Source organism: Centruroides sculpturatus, unplaced genomic scaffold (genome assembly GCF_000671375.1).
Source record: "Centruroides sculpturatus isolate CEXI.00-Female unplaced genomic scaffold, Cexi_2.0 scaffold265, whole genome shotgun sequence".
Lineage (NCBI taxonomy): Eukaryota > Metazoa > Arthropoda > Arachnida > Scorpiones > Buthidae > Centruroides > Centruroides sculpturatus.
The window spans coordinates 334,275-360,316 of record NW_019384449.1 but is presented as its reverse complement, the minus strand read 5'-3'; the positions used below and the strand labels follow the sequence as shown (position 1 = coordinate 360,316).

The following is a 26,042-nucleotide window of genomic DNA, read 5'->3' as shown; positions in this document are numbered from 1 at the left end:
GTTGAATTAAAATTACAATATTTCAAATTACGACTCGTCTTAATTATTTATGTAATAATTCCTAAATACGTTTTAGTCCTAATTCGAAGCCGTTACAATTTAAGTTTTCACTTTTACAATTAAATATAATTTGGATCTTTTTTAAAAATGAAAATAAAATACAAAATATGAAAAACAACGAGGTTAAAATTAACTAAAAAACTCGAACACTTACAAGTCGTAATGACGATGTTTACCATCGTCATAATGACTTTTGGATCACGTGATTATTACGTAATTTTTGAGTTAATTTTAATCCGAATCATATTTAGTTACCATTAATAGATTGTTATTAGGATTAAAGATAAACGCGGAGAATTTTGATATTGTTGTAACTGTATAAACTGGCATTATCGCTTGAATTGCAACTTATGTTTTGGTGTCGCCTGAAGCGGGCTTGCGCCGTGACTGGAGAGTCTCTACCCAATCAGAAGGAGCATTCACGTCACGTATTGTAGGGCAGCCAAGTTTTGATGAGGTGAGGAATAGAAGGCGGCTGAGTGTGTCGTGAACATGACTCCAGTACGGTGTCGACGTTTCATTCGGGATACCGAACTTGACGTTCACGTGGATTGTCGGAACTCTAATTATGGCTTCGATATTGATACTTATTCTTTTGGTGAGTATTGTTACGTATTCATGTGTATTGTTCTTTTTTTTCCTTTTATTCTAAGTCATGTATATTGATTCGGCTTTATAGCTGTGCGTGATCATTTTTATTTTGGGGTTATATGATTCAAGCTTTCTCAATTTATCATTTCGAGTAGGTCTATTCACGTTCTGCTCTGTTTAGTTAGACTTCAGAATATCATATCTTTTGATATATTGATATAGTTAGGTGTTTTTATATATGTGGTTGGTATAATATCAGATAAACTTGGAATTTTTTTAATAGTTTGCTACTAGTATTAATTTTTTTTGGTGTAAAATTAATGTAAACATGTGTATTTTTTAATGGAAAAGAAAGATTTTAAAGCTTGTTTAATTCGTTTTATACGTTATATATTCTACGAAACTTAAAGATAAATTAGGAAATGAATGTTGAATTTTATAACTTTTTTTATGCTAAAAAATTAATGTGAAGTATTAAAATGTTTTATGATAAAAATTTTCTTAATTAGCTTATTTTTATCAATTAAATATTTTAGTTTAATTTATTTATATATTAATGATAATTATATTATTATATTCGCTTCTAGACGTGCCGAAATTTATATATAAGCACACAACTGTAGGTCTGTTTGAATTATAAATATATTAATAAGGTATATTCGTCAATTAATTGAAACTTCCGAATGTAGACAATGTAATGCTTACATATATATAAATAAATATACAAATAATAGACAAATATTATCTTATTGGATCCATTGATAATTTTGTTTAATAATCTGAAAAATCGCGTGTTGTTAAAGAGAGGAAATCGCTACGATCAATTTTTGTTTCAACGATGTTCGAGTTTCTATTTATAGAAAGTGGGAGCGAAGTCGAATTTGGCGACATCAGACCCGGCTTAGTGACATTTTAGTGTTCGTACTTTTAGATTTTTATCAATATATCGAGTAAACTATTAATAGTGGATTTATTTCTGTTATACTTTTTTTATATAGATAAAAAAATACTCTTTTTTATATCAAGCTTACTATTTAAGTGGTTAAATTGTTAAGATATAAATAAAAAATAACGTAAGGATCTAATAAATAAATGTAATGTCTTGTTTACGCTTTGATTTTTAATAAAATTATTTAAATATTTTTAGAAATTGGATTATTTTTTTTTAAATAAGAGAAATTATTGAGAATTATTTAACATTAGACATGAAAAACACACTAAATTCATTTAGGATTGTACGATTTAATTCTTAAAGAATAAGGTTTTGAAAAATAATTTTAAATTTTATTATAGCCTTAAAGTAACTTTTTAAATATTTTATAACTTTAAAAGGTTTAAATAATAAATTAATTTGAAAGTATTCTCTTATAGCTAAGTATTCATTTAGTGTATTATTTGTATACTTTCCTTGTACCGAATTTGATTATTTTGCATTAGGATAATCTATAAAATATAAAAATATTTTATTTTCGTAATATTTAAATAAATAAATAGAATAAAATATGCATAACATTAGTTAGGGAAGTATACAGAAAATAGGATATAGAGTATAATTTGGAGTTACGAGAAGTGGAAGTTATACGAATATTTAAAGCAAACTTTATAATTGATATTCTAGAAAGATTAGGAAACTTGAGAGGAAAATTTCCAGAAGGATAAATAGGTCATTTGTAAAGGCTACTTTATGTTTATGATGGGATTTAAAAAGGAAATATATATATATATTAATTTTATGATATCAAAAAAAATTAATCAATCAACAGAAATGGAAAATATGTAGTCATCATTAACTTGGCTACAAGAAAAAGACAATTGTATTAGAATAAAAGAAAAAAAATGCTGAATATATTGTACTTTATTTTGATATCGTAGATAGTATCTGTTCAGTTTAAGATGGATCATGATGTTTTTATGTAAAAAGCCAAGAATACTAAAAATATATTCCTATGGGAAATCTGCGAGTAGAATGTTATTTTACCGGGTAATAGATTGAATTGGAGAAAGTTTCGTAGTCTAGCTGTTCCTTATAATTTAGCATTCTGTAGAAGTAAATTGATATGAATTGTTTTATCAATATTAGAAGGAGGAAGGAGATAATACTCGATCTGAAAAATTTCGAAAAAATTTATGAAAGGAACGAGCATTATACGGATATATTAGAATTTTCATCATTTGCTCGTTTCTCATAAAACAAGATTGTATGTTAAAGAAGAGTTAGAAAAGAAAACAAAGAATTAGATGTATTAAAAAAATTAATTAAATGCTTTAGTGGATTAGAAACAAATGAAATTTGTCAGTTTCTGAAAGTAGTAAGCAGTGGAGTATGAAACGATCAATATTAAAAAAAATTTACGAATTAAAAAAAAAGAATAATGGATTTTTCAAACAGGAAGAATAGTTATTGAAGCGAGATATATGTAAAAGTTGCATACGAACGTAACATGAAGGAGAATTCTTAAACTGCACTACGATTTTCCATTCTTCTCAATATAAGAAAGTAACTACTAACTAGGAGGATTGAGAAAAAACTTCAGAAATTATAATCGTAAAAATGATTGAGATACGTAACCGTACACCCTCGATCATGACAGTGGCACATTATATCTTCTTGGGGACCCTGGCAAATTTGAATTAAGAGGCCCCACGTTCAGTGTTGACTTCGGACATTATTCTTTGTTGAACTATTTTTGAGAAATATTTTCTTATAAAAGATTAATTTGGGGTCCTTGTTGGTGGGGTCTCAGGCAATTTCTTTTTTTCTTTCATAGGACAACGCGCCACTGGATTATGGGACACTTTTTCTGTCTTTATATATTGATACAACATCGTATTCTCTAATCTATTTGTGAAAAAACGTCCCCAAAGATTAAATAATTAAATAAAAATTTATCGATGTAATTATTTGTCTCCAAACTTTCCCCCCTTGGAAAATTTTCTGCGGAAGATCATGCCACTAACTATCAAATTACATTGCCTAAATGGTGGTCGAAGTTTAGATATGGTAGAGAATACGACATCGTGTTAATTAAAATGAGAGACCACATCTAATCTATGATTTGTAAAGGTAGAATATAATAGATGCGTGATATCTTCCGTTAATAATAGCAACAACAGTAAATATAAAAAGTGCAATTTATGATTTGTTACGGAGATATAAGCTATTTAATAAATTTATTTTCTCCTATAAAACAGAATGGATAAGGTTATTAATACAATGTCATCTACATAAGCGAGGGCATGAATGTAAGTATAACTTATTTTGACATCGGTGTAGTGGTATCAAAAATATTATATAAATCTTTAATGAATATGATTAAGGCTAATTGAATTATCTAGGGGCAACATTAAACAAGAAGCGAATCGGAAAATTTGTTATTCTGTTAGATTTTCTTGACGAAAAATTCGTGAATAATTTAGCAATTATTTTAATAAATTTAATACTAATTTGAAGTGGTAGAAATTTATTTATTAAGTTCGGAATAATGGCACGTTAAAATCACTACATCAACTAAAAAACAAATTTTAAATTAATAAATCTTAATACAAATTACGACCTTTGTTGAAGTGGGAATGAAGTCGAGGAATTAGAAGATAAATTGTCGACTGTGCACCTTCTTGTCAGAAATCGAATTCAGGGCCACTAATCAAAGAATTTTCAACGAGCTAATTCTTAAATCTTGGCTGTTAACATAGTAAAGATGATTAAAATATAGAAATTAGTAATAACTACAATGAGTATTGAGGTAGTATATAACATTTACTAACATTTTTTGGACAAAGTTATTATATTAATTAGCTGAAATTAGGGGAAATTATATACTGATAATTAGAGGAAGAAGTTATATTATTAATTAAATATAAATTAGGCAATTTAGAATATCATTTTATATATAAAATGTTTTAAAATGGAATAAGATATATCGTAATTAAGACGGATAAAGACAAGCTTAAGGTGTGTGTTTATTCGTCGGACTATAAAAATAATTTTAAGAGTGGATCAAGAGCTATCGAATATCCAAAATAATACAGATAATACGAGGGCGGTGTTGTAGTTTATATGTAAGAAATTCTTTTATTAATGAGAATATAAGGATACGAATGCTTATAGAATCTAATAAATCATGTATTTTTATTAAAAAGTTTCGTTTAGTAGCCGGCTAATACTGTTAAATTGTCCTCTCTTATTTTTTATAATTTTATAAGGTAAATTTTATAAAATATAAAAAAAAATTATTTCTACAGATTTCCTAAATTCAATCATTAAAGTAAATATTCCGACAATAAAATAATGTTTTTTTATGTATTAAAAAATAATTAAATTATTTAATAGAAACTACAGAATTATAAATTAATAATTATAATTAATTTTCATATTATTTTTTAATACGCTTCGAATTTCAATATTTGAACGAATAAATATATTATTATAGTTGATTAAATTGGCAAATAAACGTTTATTTCAATTATAAAAAATTATATTTTTTTTGTATATTTAAAGCTTTAAAAATATTCTATTGAGTTTTCGTTTTATTTTTTTATATTATTAATTTTTTTTATTACTTTTTATATACTCCACTCCTTTTTATTTTTCAAAATTTACATTCTATGATAAAAAAAATTAATTTTTATGATTCTTCTGATGGCATTTTTTCTCTTACATAATGTAATTATTTACGAAGAATTTTTCATTTAGTTTTTTTTTTAAATAGATGGTGGAATTTTATTCTAAATAAGATTGAAATTTTAATAATTTGCACACGATAAAAAACACTTTTATATTAAGAAAACATATTGTTTATTAAAATTAGCGAATAACTTGCGCGCTATATATGGATAAGTTTTGTTGATTTATACAAAAAAAAGAATGAATTATAAATTATATTTAAATATTACAAATTCCTGACCATATTTGGCATGTTTAAACTTTCATATTTTTTTCCAATCACATACAGCATCTCTCTCTTTATAAACTAAAATTAAGTAATAGTACTTACATTTTGTTTATATTAATTAATAGCATTTTATCTGATTTAAATGTATTATCACATTCAAATACAGTCGAACCTCTAATAAAGGCCACCTCTAAACGGCGGCCATTTTTTTCAGGAGCCTCTCTCTTTTTGAAACGCGTACAAAATCACCTTCAAACAACAGACAGTGATCATTTATGTTCCCATTCGTGTCCGTTGTTCACAAGTTTGACTGCAACTTATTTATTTATTTTCTTAATTTTAAAGGAGGGAAGAGTTTATCAACATTTTTTTCAAATAAGTTCTTACTTNTTGATACAATTTTCATAAATTAATTGCAATTTATTTTTTAAATTTTCCTATCATTTTACGTAAAAATTTTAAATTAAATTATAAATAATTATTTGAAGCTGATCAGTGTTAATCATATCTAATTCAATTTAGAAGTTTTATTATTAATTTAGTTGAAAATTTATCAAATTTTGACAAAAATATCATTTAATATTGAAAAACATTATTCATTTTCCATATTAAACGATTATATGGGCCTATATTCAATATTTAATTATATTCTTTTATTTACGTCTAGACTAAACGACAAAAAAAAAAAGATATATAATATAAATATTCGAGTAAAATTTTCATTAATTCGACGTCAAGATTTTCTATTTGATACGAATAGCAAACGTCATAATTCGAATTTAATAAGCAATGGCAAATTTCCCATAGGCTCACTAGACCCAGGCTAAGGAGAGGCAAGAGTTAGGGGCAAAAATTTAAAATAATAACAATAAAATTAAGAATTAAGTACGAATAAATTAAGACATATCAATTAAGGAGAATTAATATATGAATACATTTTGCATGATAATACAGTGGTAATACTGATGACGTGCTTTTAATAGCTCTTTCGATATTTAAAAATCTGCAATTATTTCAGAATTAAAATTATAAAATAGAATCATTCAGTGGCACAACTTTAGGGGTGCCTGCATATTGTGATATGCAGGAGCACCCAAACTAGTGCCATTTTGTGCCATAATGGTGCATTTAGAAATATGGGCGAAGGTGTGACATATTTTTAAATGCATTATAGTTAATAAGAAGTGTATAAAATTTTAAAAGTAGATCAAACTTTCTTTTTTAGATCTGGTTAACTGGAGAGAGAAGCGGATCAATCGCTCTTGGATACAAACGATTAGAATATCATTTTATATATAAAATGTTTTAAAATGGAATAAGATATATCGTAATTAAGACGGATAAAGACAAGCTTAAGGTGTGTGTTTATTCGTCGGACTATAAAAATAATTTTAAGAGTGGATCAAGAGCTATCGAATATCCAAAATAATACAGATAATACGAGGGCGGTGTTGTAGTTTATATGTAAGAAATTCTTTTATTAATGAGAATATAAGGATACGAATGCTTATAGAATCTAATAAATCATGTATTTTTATTAAAAAGTTTCGTTTAGTAGCCGGCTAATACTGTTAAATTGTCCTCTCTTATTTTTTATAATTTTATAAGGTAAATTTTATAAAATATAAAAATATTTTATTTTCGTAATATTTAAATAAATAAATAGAATAAAATATGCATAACATTAGTTAGGGAAGTATACAGAAAATAGGATATAGAGTATAATTTGGAGTTACGAGAAGTGGAAGTTATACGAATATTTAAAGCAAACTTTATAATTGATATTCTAGAAAGATTAGGAAACTTGAGAGGAAAATTTCCAGAAGGATAAATAGGTCATTTGTAAAGGCTACTTTATGTTTATGATGGGATTTAAAAAGGAAATATATATATATATTAATTTTATGATATCAAAAAAAATTAATCAATCAACAGAAATGGAAAATATNCTGAATACATCTCGGAAAGATTTACATAGTAACATCTGTTGTCTTGTAAACAGAATTTGTACATTATTGTTTACATTAGTACACATGTCGCGCAGAAAAGACAATCAAGAGGATAATCAATCAATGTGACATTATTTTTAGAAGATGACAAGGCTGAGAAAGCGTACTAGTCTCTTTGGATATCTAACTTTGCCTTAGGGGATCGTTATGCTTCTTTACTTTCCTTCCACTTGAAATCTGTGGTCTTATGAGGCTATTCCAGTGTTCCAATTGTTACATTTTCAGATTGGATAGGATGTAAACACACATCTATTAAATCTCTAATGTCTTGTATGTAACATTTTTCTTTAATGTTACTTTTACAGACGATAAAATCTAAATCCTCTTAAAAACTACTCGTGTGATCCCAGAAGGAATGACCTTTATCGATTAACTCGCGTTATTTTGATGAGAAACGATTTGCAATATGATATATATATTATTTGATTTTATTTAGCACATAAATAATCTTACATCGTTACGTGATCGGATGACATTTTTCAAAAGCTTCCTGGATGATTGTCATTATTAGAAGTCATTTTTTTCTTCTCTTTTTGGTCATGGAATCCGCTATTTAAGTAATTCTTTTGCTAGAACAAAGTAGACAAGGAAAACAACTTTCTCTGTACATTTTGTTCATAAACTTTTGGCGGATACTTGTCAATATGGAGACATTTGGAATTGACTTGTATTGAGTTTATTTGGACAGTACATGAGATGCAATTTGTGACTGTCTATTTATTTATAGACTGATGAAAAAGTTTATTCGGGTGATCTAATATATAGTATAAAATATAAAGATATACTGCTTTAACTTTAGTTATATGAAACTATCTATTACCGTAAATTTTTGTAGAAAAATTATAATATTGTATAAGAAGCATGTTTTATCGCCATTTTTTAATATTTAACAAGTTCTTCTTGCTCTAATTTATACAGTTAAATCAAAATACAGTATGTTTTTCCTCTCGGTAATAAAAATTTAGTAATTATTAATTATAAATTAGCAGTACTAAGAGAAATTTTCAGTCAGCTTTACAAGGTTTGATATTCAGATGTTTGAACGATTGTATAGAGGGTAGAGCGAACCCCTTTTGCCCTTTTTTTTGAAAAAATGAAATACGTAGAGAATGTTTCTTAAAGATTTTATTTTTGTTATTAAAAATAGAATTAATTTAAAGAGGTAAGAACAACTAAAAACCGGGGAAAATCTCCTGCTTCCTCTCTCGACAGACCTGTTGATATCCTAAACACAGAGAGAATACAATAGGGAATAAGTTTATAAATTCATTTATTCTCCGCTTATTCTACTAAATTCAATTTATTTATCGAAAATTCAAAACTTAAATCTATAATACTCCTTTATTTACAAATAATGTCAAGTGTAACGAAAATTAAATGAATTGAAATAGCATTAAATTTCGTCTGAAATTATTCTAACTATAATTGACATTTGAAAGATTTAATAAAGGACATTATTGCTAATATCTCAATAAACAGAACGTTTGTAAATGCATTATCAACTCAACATTGTTGACAATATTGAGAAACTCATTAATAGATTGTCATATGTGACGATATTTTGGAGTAGAATCTTATTGATGATGCCTATATAAATTACCTAGGAATGTGGACAGAGCATTAATAGAATGACATTATTACCGTTGGCGATGTATTAATGAATTGGCTATTGCTATTGACAAACCCTTAATAAAATTAGAAGACCTACCATGGCATTTTCTTAGTAAATTAACACTGTTTTAACGGATGAGTAACGATTTAACGAGAATATATTTAACAATATATTACAAAATAATCTTTTATTNTTATTTCAGAATTAAAATTATAAAATAGAATCATTCAGTGGCACAACTTTAGGGGTGCCTGCATATTGTGATATGCAGGAGCACCCAAACTAGTGCCATTTTGTGCCATAATGGTGCATTTAGAAATATGGGCGAAGGTGTGACATATTTTTAAATGCATTATAGTTAATAAGAAGTGTATAAAATTTTAAAAGTAGATCAAACTTTTTTTTTTAGATCTGGTTAACTGGAGAGAGAAGCGGATCAATCGCTCTTGGATACAAACGACCATCTTTTTGTGAAAATATCAAGGTATATTATTCTATATTTGTTATATTTTAGTTTATTTCATGTTAATTTTAATAAATACGATTAAAGAGTATCGTTATATAAAATAAATTTACTAGAAAATAATTTTAAAAAAAGTTTATAGACAAAAAGTGTGTTTACGGAATTTTCTAAAATAAATTAAATAAGTGAATTTTATGATAAATTTTTTTTAATAATCTAGATTTTGTTAAATTAAATAATTCATTTACCTCACAAATAAGAAATTTGATACAATTTTCATAAATTAATTGCAATTTATTTTTTAAATTTTCCTATCATTTTACGTAAAAATTTTAAATTAAATTATAAATAATTATTTGAAGCTGATCAGTGTTAATCATATCTAATTCAATTTAGAAGTTTTATTATTAATTTAGTTGAAAATTTATCAAATTTTGACAAAAATATCATTTAATATTGAAAAACATTATTCATTTTCCATATTAAACGATTATATGGGCCTATATTCAATATTTAATTATATTCTTTTATTTACGTCTAGACTAAACGACAAAAAAAAAATGATATATAATAAATATTCGAGTAAAATTTTCATTAATTCGACGTCACATTTTTGAATTATTATATATTTAACTGAAAGAAAAACGGAGCAAACTTTATTGCTTTTTCCATCATTATTTTTCTATTTATTCCTGTACTTTTAAATTATCATCATTAATCAGGCAAACTCTAACCTGATGCAGTTTTACAACTAAAAACATCATTATTTCCTATTTCGTTTCATAGCTGACTATCTAAAAAATCATTAAAATTTTAATTGATAATTAAAACTTTCGAGTAAATTTACTCTCGATGACTGAATACATCTCGGAAAGATTTACATAGTAACATCTGTTGTCTTGTAAACAGAATTTGTACATTATTGTTTACATTAGTACACATGTCGCGCAGAAAAGACAATCAAGAGGATAATCAATCAATGTGACATTATTTTTAGAAGATGACAAGGCTGAGAAAGCGTACTAGTCTCTTTGGATATCTAACTTTGCCTTAGGGGATCGTTATGCTTCTTTACTTTCCTTCCACTTGAAATCTGTGGTCTTATGAGGCTATTCCAGTGTTCCAATTGTTACATTTTCAGATTGGATAGGATGTAAACACACATCTATTAAATCTCTAATGTCTTGTATGTAACATTTTTCTTTAATGTTACTTTTACAGACGATAAAATCTAAATCCTCTTAAAAACTACTCGTGTGATCCCAGAAGGAATGACCTTTATCGATTAACTCGCGTTATTTTGATGAGAAACGATTTGCAATATGATATATATATTATTTGATTTTATTTAGCACATAAATAATCTTACATCGTTACGTGATCGGATGACATTTTTCAAAAGCTTCCTGGATGATTGTCATTATTAGAAGTCATTTTTTTCTTCTCTTTTTGGTCATGGAATCCGCTATTTAAGTAATTCTTTTGCTAGAACAAAGTAGACAAGGAAAACAACTTTCTCTGTACATTTTGTTCATAAACTTTTGGCGGATACTTGTCAATATGGAGACATTTGGAATTGACTTGTATTGAGTTTATTTGGACAGTACATGAGATGCAATTTGTGACTGTCTATTTATTTATAGACTGATGAAAAAGTTTATTCGGGTGATCTAATATATAGTATAAAATATAAAGATATACTGCTTTAACTTTAGTTATATGAAACTATCTATTACCGTAAATTTTTGTAGAAAAATTATAATATTGTNTTTTTACAGTAAATAGCTTTAATGTAAAAATATTTAATAAAACAAAATAATTTTTTTAAAAGACATCATTACAAGAAATCTTTATTGCGTTACAATTTCAAATTAAATTATATTTAAAATGATATACGTCCCTTTTAATTTACAAAATGAATCATAGTTTTTTGTTCACAAGAATTTATTTACGATAAAGTGTGGCAGGTGTTAGTAAAAAATATAAATAAATATACACAAATAAATATAAAAATAAGACATGAAAATACAGTAAACAGGCAAAGATGTACAAGATACAAACGATCTTGTACTCTATGCAAGTATAAGAGGCCTGCACAGTCGATCTATTAAAGGAAGTAGTAGGCTAACTGTAAAGAATGCTGATCGTCAGACAATTTCCACAGAACTTTAGAAGAATAAATAATTACAGCTTTCCAAATATAATGATAGCTTTTAGAAAACTGAAAACCTCTAAGAAAAGTTTCTTACCTCCTTCTAAAACACGCTAGTATACACACTCATTTCGATTTGGATTTGTACAATACCTTAACGATTTTTCTTTATTTTTAAGCCCGTAAATATAAAATAGCACTTTAAATATATGAAAATGAATTTTTACTTAAGATTTTTATAGATATTTTATATTTAAAATCAATACAATTAAGAATAATTTTTATGTAATAACAAAAGATAATAAGCATTTGTCGGTTATCGATTTGTACGAAATTCTTTTTTATAAATTACAAGTCATTCTTTAAAATAATATATATAATAAAAGATACTTTGCTTTATTTAAACAAATGATCTCGAAGATGTTAGCAACTGTCAGCAACACATTGCGCTCTTCTCACAAATCTAAAGGGATGCTTTCAAAGTAAACAGATGGGATGGATGTGGTATGAATTTGAAGTCCATGTTCTCACTCATCTGTCACTAGAAGCGCTTGCAGATTTTGCTTCACTATTGACAGTAGAATGACCGATAACCTGTCACTAGAAATTGTGACAATCTCTGGCTAAGTTTTCTCCACAACACGACCGTCTATCGATTTTCATTTGATCTCTACTCACGCTCTGAAAAGGTCTTCACTTGTTTCATGTTTACTCTTAACTGACTACAGCTTACAGCTATCGTATCAGACAAGGGTCGTTAAGATACCCGATAAAATTTTCATATTAATAGAACTTTGTCTACGTTTTTATATATAATTTACATTTTAAATTCAAAATGACTGAATTTACTGTTAATTATGTACAAGAATATTCTATCGTGTAAAGATTTTAATTAGAAATTTTAACGCTTAACAAATAAGTTCTGTTTAAAAAATATATTAACATTTTTACTCTTTCTAGTTGTTTATTGGTATTAAAAATTATAATTAGATACTACATCAACTATATTAAGTAAGTAATATTATGCATGAAAGAATTCTAAACTGTAAATTACGTGATATCTGGTCGGATCAGCAAATGTCAGTTTTACTTTAAAGGAGAGAAATGAAGTATTTTATCTTAATTCATTTTACTTAGATAACTTATCTCTGTCGGCGTTTTGTCAATTTGTCGAATGAAGAACATATAAAAGTTGTTCCTGCTTCTTCATTTTAATCTGTATCAAAAGGAAAAAAAAACTATAGTTAAAGGGTTTTTTTTTGTATATAACTCATTCGATAACTTTATATAAAAAGTTATGTTAGCAGTTTTTTCTATTTAAGTTTAATGTATTTTTTTTAAACTTTAAAAAGATATCAAAAAGATAATTTTGATACTGTGCCATTTAACTTTTTATTCTTATTATTGTTATTTAAAGAAGACGGATAAGATTTGGAAATTTCGATTTTAAAATCTAGCTTATTTACAGTTTTAAAAAATTAAAAATAAATCTGGAAACTGTATTAAATAAAAAAGAATAGAATATTTTCTTTTTATATATTTTAGCAGTCGTACAGAACTTAACACGAAACTTAATGTTGTTTAGATTAATGTTTTTTGAAGTATGTACAGTACAATGTTAACTGTTTTTTAAATTGTTTTCTTACAATGAAGTAAATTCCAAAGTCATAAACTAAGTTAAATTTATTGTGCATTACTATTAATTGAACAGTTACTATTTACATTACAATTATAATTTCTGTCTACTTACTATTTACAGGTGTATTCAACANTATTAAATAATATATCAATAAGCAAAATAAGAGATTCAAGAACAAAATTGTTTATCTACAAACAATTTATTATTGTGTTTGTTGATATACAATTGTTTTCTTTGCAAAATATCAGAACTCCATTGAAACTATTATAGTCTGAATGAACTATTTTCGAATTCAAATCTCTTAGGATATTTATTTTTCTTTTATTTTTTATTTTTTCAATGCATTTGAAATTAAATTAGATTCCATTTCGCAGCCATCTCCATTTGAATCCAATACCACTTTAATTCTTTCCATGAAAAATAAAATAAAATCTATCAATGAAAATTCAGGAAATTATTAATAATAAAACGATATAATTTAATTTAAATTATTTTAAAATGTCATTAATATGCAAACTAAAATTTTTTCGTCCATAATGTTGTTGATGTTCATTTATATAGATTTAATTATAAAATAAAATAGAGGAGGGAAAAATAAAGTAAAACTGTTGATAGAAGAAAAAAATGATAACGTATTACTTAGAAAAAACTCTTGTTAAAATCTTTTAAAAATTGAAATTTTAAATAGGCTGCAAAGTAAACACTCATTGGACTTCGTAATTCGATTTAGTGATGTTTAGAGACTTTCGACGTCAGCATGGAAAAATTATTCTTTGTTAAGAGAAGAAAATGGTATCAGATTCATGAAACTTTCCACCAATTTATTTAGACTAAAAGTAATCTTAACATTTATTTTTTTAAGAAATAAAATATTTTCTTTTCCTCTTACAGCTGTCTATTTTCATCGTTTTTACAGTAAATAGCTTTAATGTAAAAATATTTAATAAAACAAAATAATTTTTTTAAAAGACATCATTACAAGAAATCTTTATTGCGTTACAATTTCAAATTAAATTATATTTAAAATGATATACGTCCCTTTTAATTTACAAAATATAATTATCTTGATTTTAAACACAACGAGAAACTACGTATATTTTTTAAACAGAAAAAAAAAATTAAATAATTAAAGAATATATTTGCTTCAAAATTAAATTATAAATGTCCAAGATTTTTTTTTATTTATTAATTTTAAAAATTATAAGAAATGACATGTATATATCTTCTTTAAAATTAGTTTTTCTCGTGTCTGTAGTACAATTCTCGAAATTATTTAATATTTAAATTTTCGAAATATACCAAAAAGTCATTCAAAAGTGACAAAAATAAATGGTAGCTCTAACAGATGATAAATCGGATCATTTATCATCCAGAATTTTTTTTTTAACTAGAGGTTAGTATCTAAAAAAATAATGTCGGATAATTGTCATACGTCTTTTATAATGGAATTTTTGTTAAGTTCTTAGAAGCGTTAAGAAATTTTTAGTTAAATGATATTTCTTTTTAAAGAGGAATTAAAATGATTTTTATTGATATTCAATTTTGATAAATATGTTAAAATTTAAACATTCCTATCTTCACGAATATAAATCAGATAACAATATTACAGTATAATAATAACATAATTTACATTCTACTTTCGTTATAAATTATAATTTCAATATTTTAATAAATTACATTTATTTTTTTTCTTTTATCTTCTACTGTTTCTGATAAGTTTTTCAGATTGCTTTATCCTTCATCCACATCACCTTCGATTTTATTTATTTTTTCTAATAATTTATTCCATAGAAATTAAATAAATTGAAATAAATCTATCAATATATTTAATTTATTGAAGAAATTAATTATTTCTTACACAGTTTATTTATAGTAACAAATTATCTTATTCGTTTGCAAAGAGGGAAGCTATTTAATTAATGCCATGTAACTTTGTAATTATTAGTAACAAATAATACACACAAAGCTAGATTATTATTAAGAAAATTAAATTAAATTTAAATTAGTATTAAGTATGCAACTCCGTTCGTAATGCACATGTCAAGTTAAAGTAAAGTTTCAAATCTTTCATTTGATTTATATGCCACGGTTTTATGAAATTTTGCATTTTTAATATTAAAAATAATAATTTATATTAAGAAATAAATCTATAATTCTAGTTGATAAAAATATAACTCCATTATTTTATAATCTACAGTTTAAGCTACCATTTTTAATAATCAAAACTAATTTTTTCGTTAGATATTATAATGCACGATGCAAAATCTTGAATAATATTATCTTTTCTATTTTAATTCATATACAAATTGCAACATAATAATATCATTCTACTATTGTTATTCAAATGTGCCTAGACATATATAAAAAAATAATATAATGGGTTATTCCGAAGTTTGTAATAGTAAAAAATGAAATAAGATTTAATGGAAATTTATTTAAATAAAAGTCTATAAAATTAAAAAAAATAATAATCTAACGAAGTTTAGATAATAGTTAATACACAGTCAAACTCATTAGTTTAATATTATAAACCGTATTCGATATATGAATAATCACATTATATTGCTCATGATAATGATGCACTCATCTAGTTCATAACGTAATGTTCTCATGTAAATGTTATTATTTTCATGGTTGCCAAGCATTAACGGAGATAGCGGTTATTAATGTTGTTTTAATGTGAGCTAGTATACGTGCGAAATGTCTGCAACGTATTACATTGTATTTGTAGTGTCTATATACCTAAATCATTTTCTGTACGTGTACAACAATAATGCAGAATAAACTCGAGAAATGACATTCTTAGTAAGTTTAAATCAAGTTTTACAAGAAAAATGATTCTTTGTGTCTACAAATCGAATACAATACATAATATATTATAGGAGAAAATGATTTAATCATAAATTTTTAATTTATTATGATATTTACTTACATATTAAATCCGAAAACTTGTAAATAAAATATTTTAAAATTAATTAAACCAATAAGTGTTTCTAGAGAATTGCAGGCAACAATTCTAAATTGAAATTTGTAAAAATCAATATTTGGCACGTAAAACGTTAGCATATATTTAAGTCATCTTAATTATTCACCTTAAACTCGTACGTGGATTTAACGATGCTTACTTTAGTTGGACGTGACAGGTTTATCAAGAAAAAGTAAGAAAATTCATTCAGTTCGACTTTTTATCTATCATCATAAAAGTTTACTCAGATGTTACTGCTTTACGGCTTCTTCTGTACATCTGCTGCAATGGGTGTCAAATAAAAGAGATAATCCTCAAAGACTAGAAAACACGAATAAGAGCAAAAGTTTTTAAGTTTACTTCACTTGGAAAGTTTTTCTTTATACTTCTATACTTCCGATTTTACTTTTTTCAATTCTTCATTTTCACAAAAAAAAAGACTATAAAATTAGTAAAACCATTTAAATTTTACTAATTTTATAGCGTTTTTTAAATTTTTAAATAGTCCAGATTAAGTATTAAAGTTTAAAAACATGTAAAAAAAATAATGTTTGGATCTGTTTGACATAAAATCTTTACGTTACTTTATTTTTAGCCCATTTTTCAATCTGCTATTAAACTTTTTTTTTAAATTTGGAGATTTAAATTAAGATAATAATATTTTATTTTTTGTCTATAAGCACCAAACTCTTTCTCGTGGGAATTAATTAGATAAAGTGAAGTAATTGCAAAGTGCTCTCAAACTTTTAACCTCTGATACGTTTATCAAAAACCTCTAACTTTAGTTAAGAGAGATAAAAGTTATTATTTAAATTTTTTTTTTCGCAAGTAAGTTTTAATTGTACACCACAGTATATATATATTTTAATAACAATTTTTTTCTTATTGAACATTTCCTACTTAACCTTTGTACATGTGATCTTTGAACCAAATTAAACTAGTTACTCCCTCGATAGAAGGACACTAATGGAGTTGGTTTGTCGAGGGAGTAGCTGTCAAACTGTCAGCTCTGTATAGAAGAAGGTTAGATTTATAAGTTGCCTTTAGAAATTTGTATTGTGACGGTGAATAGTAAGGTCTAAAGTTGATCTATTTCAAGTAATTTACAACAATTAAACAAATTAAAAGTAGCCTTTAAAATACGACATTGCGAACTAGTTCAGGACAGTTGATAAATGTTTATGGCCTTTATTTTTTTTCTATTTTTTTTCAGCGTTTATAGAGTAAAATTAGAAAATAATATGCTTTTTTCTAGCTACAGTAAGGGCTTCTTTACTTCTACATACAATTATAATTAAGCACTTGTAATGTCGTTAATAGTTATGACTACTTTTATATTGCTCTTTTATGTCTCTCTTGATATATCAATTTGTTATTCTTGTACTGATTTTTCTCATAATTCACTCTTAATGGGTCTCTTAATGGATAAATATCACGCTAGTATTAAATACATAAATTGTAGACTATACTTTTGAATTGTATACTGAATTAAAAATCTTACAAAAATTTATAATAATAAAAAAAACTGTTGAAGAAGTTAAATTAAATTATTATTATATTTTATCATCCAAAACACAACTTTTTTTCCTTCATCTTTATGATTTACTCGACTCTATATCGTTATTTTGCTTACTATTTTTTATACTGCATCTTTGATAAATTGTCTTTATTATATTGCTCTATCTTTGGATTGTTTGGTTCATGTTGTGGAGACTTATTGGCTTTGTCTTGTGTGGAGAAGACCATCGTCTTTGCTTCTTTATAATTTGTTTTGTATTTTAAGGATAGTTGAACACTTCTTGATTATAAATATTTCGTTTCTCTCTTTAATTTTGTTTCATATTGTTTATCATAATTTTTTATGTATAAGGTTTCTGTTTCACGGTTTAACATTCTGTGTTTTATTTAATTTTGTTTAAAGATTTACTGAATTGTTTTATACCATAGTTGTCCCATATTCGCGATTGAATATTATTGAATTTTTTTATTCTGCTTTTTATTGTTATTAGTTTGCTTCTTTTAATAATATTGGTTTTCTTATTTGGCATTTACAGCATTCACTTTATTTCCTGTAGTATTATTAGTTTCATTCTACATTGTTGTTAGTTTTCCTTTTAGTGCTCTTGGAATTGCCTCTAGTATTGTAGATATTTTCTTCGACTTTGTTAAGTTTTCCCTCGAGTTTTTTAAGTCTTTCACTTGGCTTCCTTTTTTTTATCTGTTTATTGACTTTAATAACGAGTTAAATTATTAAATACAAATATTTGTAATTATTAGTTTCTTGAATGTTAATATTATTTTATTAGGGGTCACTAATCGCTAAGTTGGTAATTAGTGCAAATGCTTTGAATATCTATATTTCTAGTCATGCAGAGTGGGAAGTTTTAAGTTACATATTCTATACTTAATGCTAATTACAAATGCTGCTGTACGGATTGTATCGTTTTATTAATTCTTCGTTTCAACTTTATAAGAGTTATTGAAGATGTGATTTTAATATTACATTTCTCTATTTTGATTTTGTTTGGAAGAATATTTAAACTTTAAAAATCACTACACATTTTATTAAGATAAATTAAAGATTTTTTAAAATATTAAATTTAAGAGAAAGAAGAAACGCAACTGACAAATGTAATTCAAAAATAAAGAATTGAATTGCTGCCAAAAAATTCTCTTTTCGAGCGTAATCATTTAATGGCATTCTACTGAAAGAATTGCAATTTGAATTATTTCCTAGAGATAATTGAATTGTTCGAACAGATTCGTGTTTTGATGTTACAATATTAATGAAGGAAAAACTTTTCAATCTTTCAAAATGTCTTACAATACATTTTATCTTTTATTCAATTTAGACGATAAATTTTGAAAGATGTCACAGGGATAAAAAGTCATTCTGGTCATTTTTGAGACCAAGTATCGCTGAATAATGCACAAGTATCGCTACCGACCTTTAAGGGCTGTTACATTCAACCATGAATCTCTTGTTACTGTAAAAGCAAGGATTTCTTTTTCCCCCTATTCCTTTATAACAACAAATTTTTATATTTTTAACAACCTCGTTCAGAATTAGAAAATACTCTAATTTGGTATATTTTCTACAAACATTTTTTAAGTAGAGTCCCACAAAGAAGAGCAAGAGTTTTACTATTATTACAACTTTTGCAATATAGAAATGATATATTATACTGAAACTCATGATATTATTAACTATTTAGGAATATATTACTAATATAAAGCATATGTATCAATTAAATAATACATATTTAACGTCTTACTATTTATTTATGTGGAAAAATTTCTACAAACATTTTTTAAGTAGAGTCCCACAAAGAAGAGCAAGAGTTTTACTATTATTACAACTTTTGCAATATAGAAATGATATATTATACTGAAACTCATGATATTATTAACTATTTAGGAATATATTACTAATATAAAGCATATGTATCAATTAAATAATACATATTTAACGTCTTACTATTTATTTATGTGGAAAAATTTTTATATAGCCTATATTTAAGTTTAATAATAAAATATTAAAACTTATTATAATGATAATTTAATTATTAATCCACAGAATATTTTATATAAGTGTTTTATTTATAATTTGGATATCTGTGTTGAAGTAAATAAATATTACGAGTTATAAAGGTGGAAAATGTCACGTTATTTAGCAATTTAAATTATAAAACTATATAAATCATTAGAGTAGTCATCAATATTACTATTAATCTAATTATTATTTAAGTAATATTAATTGCAACAAATTTAACCAATTTTAAACTTTATCCTTTAATTTAAATATAATATTTTAATTGCTTTAAAGTAAAATATTGTCATATTTCAAAATAGTTTAAAAGTTTATATTTAAAAATTTTTAGGATTTTATTTATTTATTTTTTTTAAATTTAAAAATAAAATTATAATTATAAAATTTTTGATATGGGATTATATTAGGATATGATCTTTTGTTAGGATTTTAAGCATTAGTTAAGAATTCGACATGTGAATTAGATTATTTCAAAAATCATAAAGTATAACCTAAAAAATTTAATATTATTTTTTTAGATGAAATTTTGTTCTTTCAAAAAATTAACCAAATAAAAAGCAGCTGTTTTCTATTATATAATAAAAGTATATCAATCAAACAAGTAGAGTTCATGTATCTAAAATCTACATTTTTTCATACCACTAGTTGATATTAAAGTTTCTTGACCAGAAAATTGAAATTTGCTCTAACCGATTATATTTCAATAGTGAAACTATTTAAGCGAAATGATCAAAATTTACATTTTCTTTTATTCAGTTGTCGAATTGGATTGCATATAAATTTGTTGCTTTTTTGATAGTTTATCGTATGAAAGGATAATACATCTTACTCTTGAAAATAACTATAACAAAACTGCAGGAAAATTTGCAAAATTTTCCTGTAGGTTTGCATATTATTGTATTTTAAACTCTAGCAATTTTAATTAAATAATTGTTCGAATTTAAAGTCTACCCGCATAAAGTTTGGTTTATTTGTTTACGGCAAGGCGACACGTGGGCAATCTGCCGAGGGTGGATGTCTCTCTGGAGGTCTTTTATGGGAAACTGGCACCTATTTTGGTTGTTACAAACGTGAAGAAAGCCCGAAAAACGAAAAACTTCCACGCGTGAATCCACGACCAATGTTTAGTGATTTTATCCATTTGGCCACTGATAGGAACCTGCATAAGGTTTAATTAATTAATTGCTATTTTTCGTTCTTTTCATTACTGATATTTAGATGTTAACTATAATAGTTTTTTCCTAAGTTTTTAAATTATAACTTTGGAGCTTCATTTTTTCGGAATTAATGATTTTAAATGAGATTCTATTATTCTTTAAAGTCTAACGATGCTGTATAATAAATGAATATATTAATATAGCCCCCGGTGCATTTCGTAATCCTTAAAGAAAACCGAGCAACTGGCCTTTTTTATTTTTTAAATTTTAAATTGCCAAAACAAGTCCTAAAGAACTCCTGAGGGATTTTTGATGTCTTCTGGGTTCTATAGTCATCATATGTAACCGAACTCTTCATAACTCTTTTGGGATTACTTCAATAAAGGATATGTTCTTTCGTGAAGATTTTGAACATTAGATTCTATTATTTCAAAAATCATAAAGTCTAACATAAAGAATGATATTTGAGTTAAAATGTAAGAAGTAGATAGCAAGACCTTAAAATCATTAAATCGTTTTGTCTTTTTTTCTAATTATTAATCGATATTTCAAGCAATTTAATGCTTGATATATAATAAAATATCATTCTTTATTCGGAAATAAATTAAAGGTTCTAAGTATCTATAGAGTTCTTTCTTTAAAAAAATCGGTTCTAAGCAACAGTAATAAAATTTTAATTGCTATTGAGTAGATTTATCAAATAGGAGACTTGGGATTTGACTTTTCTTTACCTAAATAAAATATATCCTGTAGTATAGTTCGATTATATACTGTCGTTTTTAAGAAAGAGTATTGTTAAACTTTTTAAATCGTATTAGAATTTAACATTATCTATTCATTTTCAATATACTTTAAAAAGTTTTTACAAGAAAATTCCTGTGTATCCTATAAAATGGAGAAAAATTCATGCTCGAGAACGTCGTTTATCAAATTTAGACAAATCAGGCAAACCAGAAATTTTTAAAGCATGTGACTAGAACCATTCATTCTGTCAAGCCGATTTTGCTATTATAATATTGTTTTATTTTAAACGATTGAGGTTAAACGAAATATTTTTGAGATTTTTTCGTAAAAATAAGATTTCAAAACTTGTATTCAAAATTATTAAAGCTGAAACAAATCGATAAAAAGTCAAAAAAATAGGTCATTTGGGTTCTGACATATATTGTAAAGTTGGTGTTGTCCTTTATTTACTTAACTGCCATATTATTTTATTTTAAAAATATTTATATTATATTAGAGTATTTATATATTTTTTGAATTATACAGTGTGGTCGCGCTAATCCGACCTAATTGAGACCAGTGGTAGTTAGGATTAATGAAAATTTCGGATTAACGGCAGTATAGAAGGTAATAGTAAGGATATGATGAATACGTTTTGAGGCTATTGTTTATCGTTGTAAGATACTTTACAGCAGCAAACAGAAATTAGAATTGTTAAGTCAAATAGGGTCACAGAAAAAATGAGCACCAGTGTTTATGCGTTATTCATGTTTATTTACACGTGAGATGCAGATATAGGGAATGGTAGAAGTTCTTCGGGACGACCAGGGATTCGGATTAGCGCAACCATATTGCAATATGTTTCATATATATATATATAAATTTTATAGAAATTCGATTGTCAAATTATTATTTAATTGATCTGTTATAGCTTATTCTAGTCGTATTATTACCTAAAATAAGTTTCTATTGGAACACCATATTGTAACTTATAATTAAATGACATATTTTTTAAATGATTGAAAGAAATTTACACATAATAATTTTTCAATTTCGCAGAATGATCAGCACTCGTCTTTTCTATGGACAATCAAGAGAGAACCCCCCTCCTACTTTTTCGGGACCATTCATGTACCCTACACAAGAGTGTGGGATTACATTCCGGACAATGCCAAACAAGCCTTCGAATCGTCAGACAATGTTTATTTCGAATTGGACTTGATGGATCCATACACAATTTCAGCATTGGCTAATTGCCAGATGTTGCCTCAGGGTAAGAATCTAGCGGACATTATACCAGATGACATTTACGGGAGGCTAAAGAGACATTTGGATTACATAAAGGGCAAGATGCCTTCTTGGATGAGTGCAGATCAAAGAGGTAGAGGACGTTATGGCGACTATTTGTTTAATGCCATAACTGGAAACTGGGAGCGAAAGAGGCCAGTTTGGGTAATGCTTATGGTTAACTCTTTGACAGAGAATGACGTCAAATCTAGGGGAATCCCTGTTTTAGATTTATACTTGGCTCAACAAGCCGAAAGAATGAAGAAACAGACGGGTGCAGTGGAGAAAGTAGAAGAACAGTGTATACCTCTAAATGGACTTAATATCTCTCAGGTATGCAGATGTCATCTTTATAAAATTTAATTTTAATTATAAAAATTTTATAAAATAAAATGTGAACCGTTTATAAAGAAAATGTTTAAAGATTTTACAATAAATTAGATTATAATTGAAAATATTTTATCTGATAAATTTTAGTAGAGATATTGAATGCATGGACATGTCTACAACAAAATCAGTTTAATTCATTCTATTAAATAAATTATTTTCTGATTAGTTCTCTTAATTAAAGAATTAACTGGATAGCATTATTACTATTTTACAGATAATTAAGAGATAACGAAAAACAAGGTTTAAATTTATCATTTCTCTTTATAAAAATTACTGTAGATAGTTTGGGAGGATTTCACTTCATTTATATTAATTGTGCATTTAAAGAAGAAATGTTATTTAATATTAAAAAGTGTATAGATACATCATAAAATATACAGAAATTAAGTTAGTCCGTTTCTACTTTAGATACTTAAATTGGTTTCTCCATTTTTGAAATTGTTTCATTCTTTTTTATCTTTTCCCTGAAGGATCAAAGTGGCAAAACCTTTCTATAGAATAAATAAAATAGTATTTATAGTATTAGATTATTTTTAAGTGTAAATAAAATGTTTATAAGTTCTTGCTGTGTTAAACTTGAAATTAAGTTTTGCTTTTATTCTTTCAATTTTTAATGCCCAGTTTAATTTCTTATTGGATATTCTAAATAATTCAAAAATATTTTTAGAAGTTTTGTAAAGAGTTTAAACATTTTTTAAAAGCTTTTTTTGGGTAAATTTTATAAAATGGAATAGATCCTTAGCCAAGAGAATACTGAAATGAATTATTACTTTAAAACATGATACATTATTGTATTGAAAACTGGGACAAGTTTCCTTTTTTATCAGATAAGTTTCTTTAAGCATTTCGAAAAAAGTTATTTTTTTATATTAATTTATAAAAAATTACTTGATAAATACAACACCTAATCAATTATAACATATAAATATCTCTTAAACACATTAAGAGAATTAACGATCGATTAATCGATTCAATTTCACGTCACGTTTTATCAGAAGATTACAGGTCCTGCTGATATTATCTTAATAATCAACATAATCAACAATATTTTGTTTCGGATCGACGCATAATAAAATCGGATGAATAATATTGCAAAGATAAACTTTGCCGAAAGTAATTTAACAAATCTCTAGTTTTATGGGAAATTCGTGAAACACTAGATACGAGAAAAAATAAACAGATACCACATTCCATTGCAATAAATGTTGACGAGGGAATTCAGGAAAGTTTTTTCTTTACCAGAAGCACCAAAATGACTCTCTGCATCACTTCTAGAAAATATTTCTCTCTCAAGATTGAAAAAAAAAAATAGACTTGTTTAGTATTCAGTTTTGGATCTCACTCCTTTCCCTTGACGTAAAGTATTGAGTAAAACTTCTTTTTCTTACAAATAAAATCGAGTAAATAATGTAAAGGTAAACTTTAGGTGAAAGTTACTCACTACAGTATTAAGCAAGAAATTTAAGACTATATTTTATAAGAACAAATTGTATTTATGCAAGGCCGTGCATAATGGAATTTGGGAATTTAACTACCTATCTGGAAAGAATTAAAAAATTAACAAAACAATATAATATATATAACATATTTATACCCGTTCAGTTTATCTTTAGTTTACTGTAGTAAATACACACGTATATTGTAAAAATTAATAAATTAAGTTACGAAAATATAATGTGTTTTCAAAAATTACCCTTATAAAATTCTAGCTCAAGAGGTAATTTCTGAATCTAATTTAAAAAGCTCATAGGAACTAATTAGTAATTTCTAAGAAGACAGAAAACAAAATATATATAGCTTAATAAAATATTTAAAATTATTAATATATTTTAAAATAATAAGAAATTATTAAACTTAACAAGAAGTAACCTTACAGATATAAACTACTTTTTCTAATGTTAAGTAATCTTAGAGTTTTACAAAATAAAAAATACTCTTCAGAAGTAGTTGCAATAGTATTGATCGTATGTTGATTCAACTTTCCTACGAGATTTTAATGGATTTATTTATTATTACTTTATAATAGAATATTATAAAAAGTAAATGGAAAGTTTTGAAATATATTCAATACATTTTGATTTTCTTAGAGAAAATTTCAGTTTTGAAACTGAAGATTTGAATCTTTAGAAATTTCCTTTCAGAAAAGTCCCCAGATGAGTCAATTTCTTATTTCAACTGAAGCTTATCCTTGATATGGAATTGTAAAATTTTTGTTTTCTTATAAACTAAAGTTCAATCTTCTTCCTTAAGCGAAAGCTACGAGTAGAATATCAGAATTTCAATAACTTTTTTTCGTCACGCATTTTCTGACTTTACTGAAAATATATATTTTTAAAAAAATTATAACATTCTCTAAATAGATCTTCAACATTTACGACAGTACTCAATATTTAAATATTTTACTTAAATTGCTTGTGTAAGTTATATTTATCTTAATTAAAAAACAAAAATTGGAAATTTTTAATGGTAAAGGGTTAATTTTTCATAAAGTTGTTATGACTATGACGTATTTGCCTGATAATAATTCATTTAAAACATGGTGAAATGAATAA

The 26,042-nt window shown here is 25.6% G+C and overlaps 1 protein-coding gene across 1 annotated transcript in view; it reads left to right on the top strand.

Annotated features, from left to right (window-relative positions):
- The first annotated feature begins 528 nt into the window (after positions 1–528).
- LOC111620516 (metalloprotease TIKI1-like) overlaps positions 529–26,042 on the top strand; it is a 58,799-nt gene continuing 33,285 nt past the window's right edge. Inside the window, exons 1-3 of the mRNA XM_023362442.1 lie at positions 529–658; positions 9,574–9,648; positions 22,873–23,433. Coding sequence (XP_023218210.1) covers positions 629–658; positions 9,574–9,648; positions 22,873–23,433 — 666 coding nt within the window. The 5' untranslated portion in view covers positions 529–628. The remainder of the gene's footprint in view (positions 659–9,573; positions 9,649–22,872; positions 23,434–26,042) is intronic.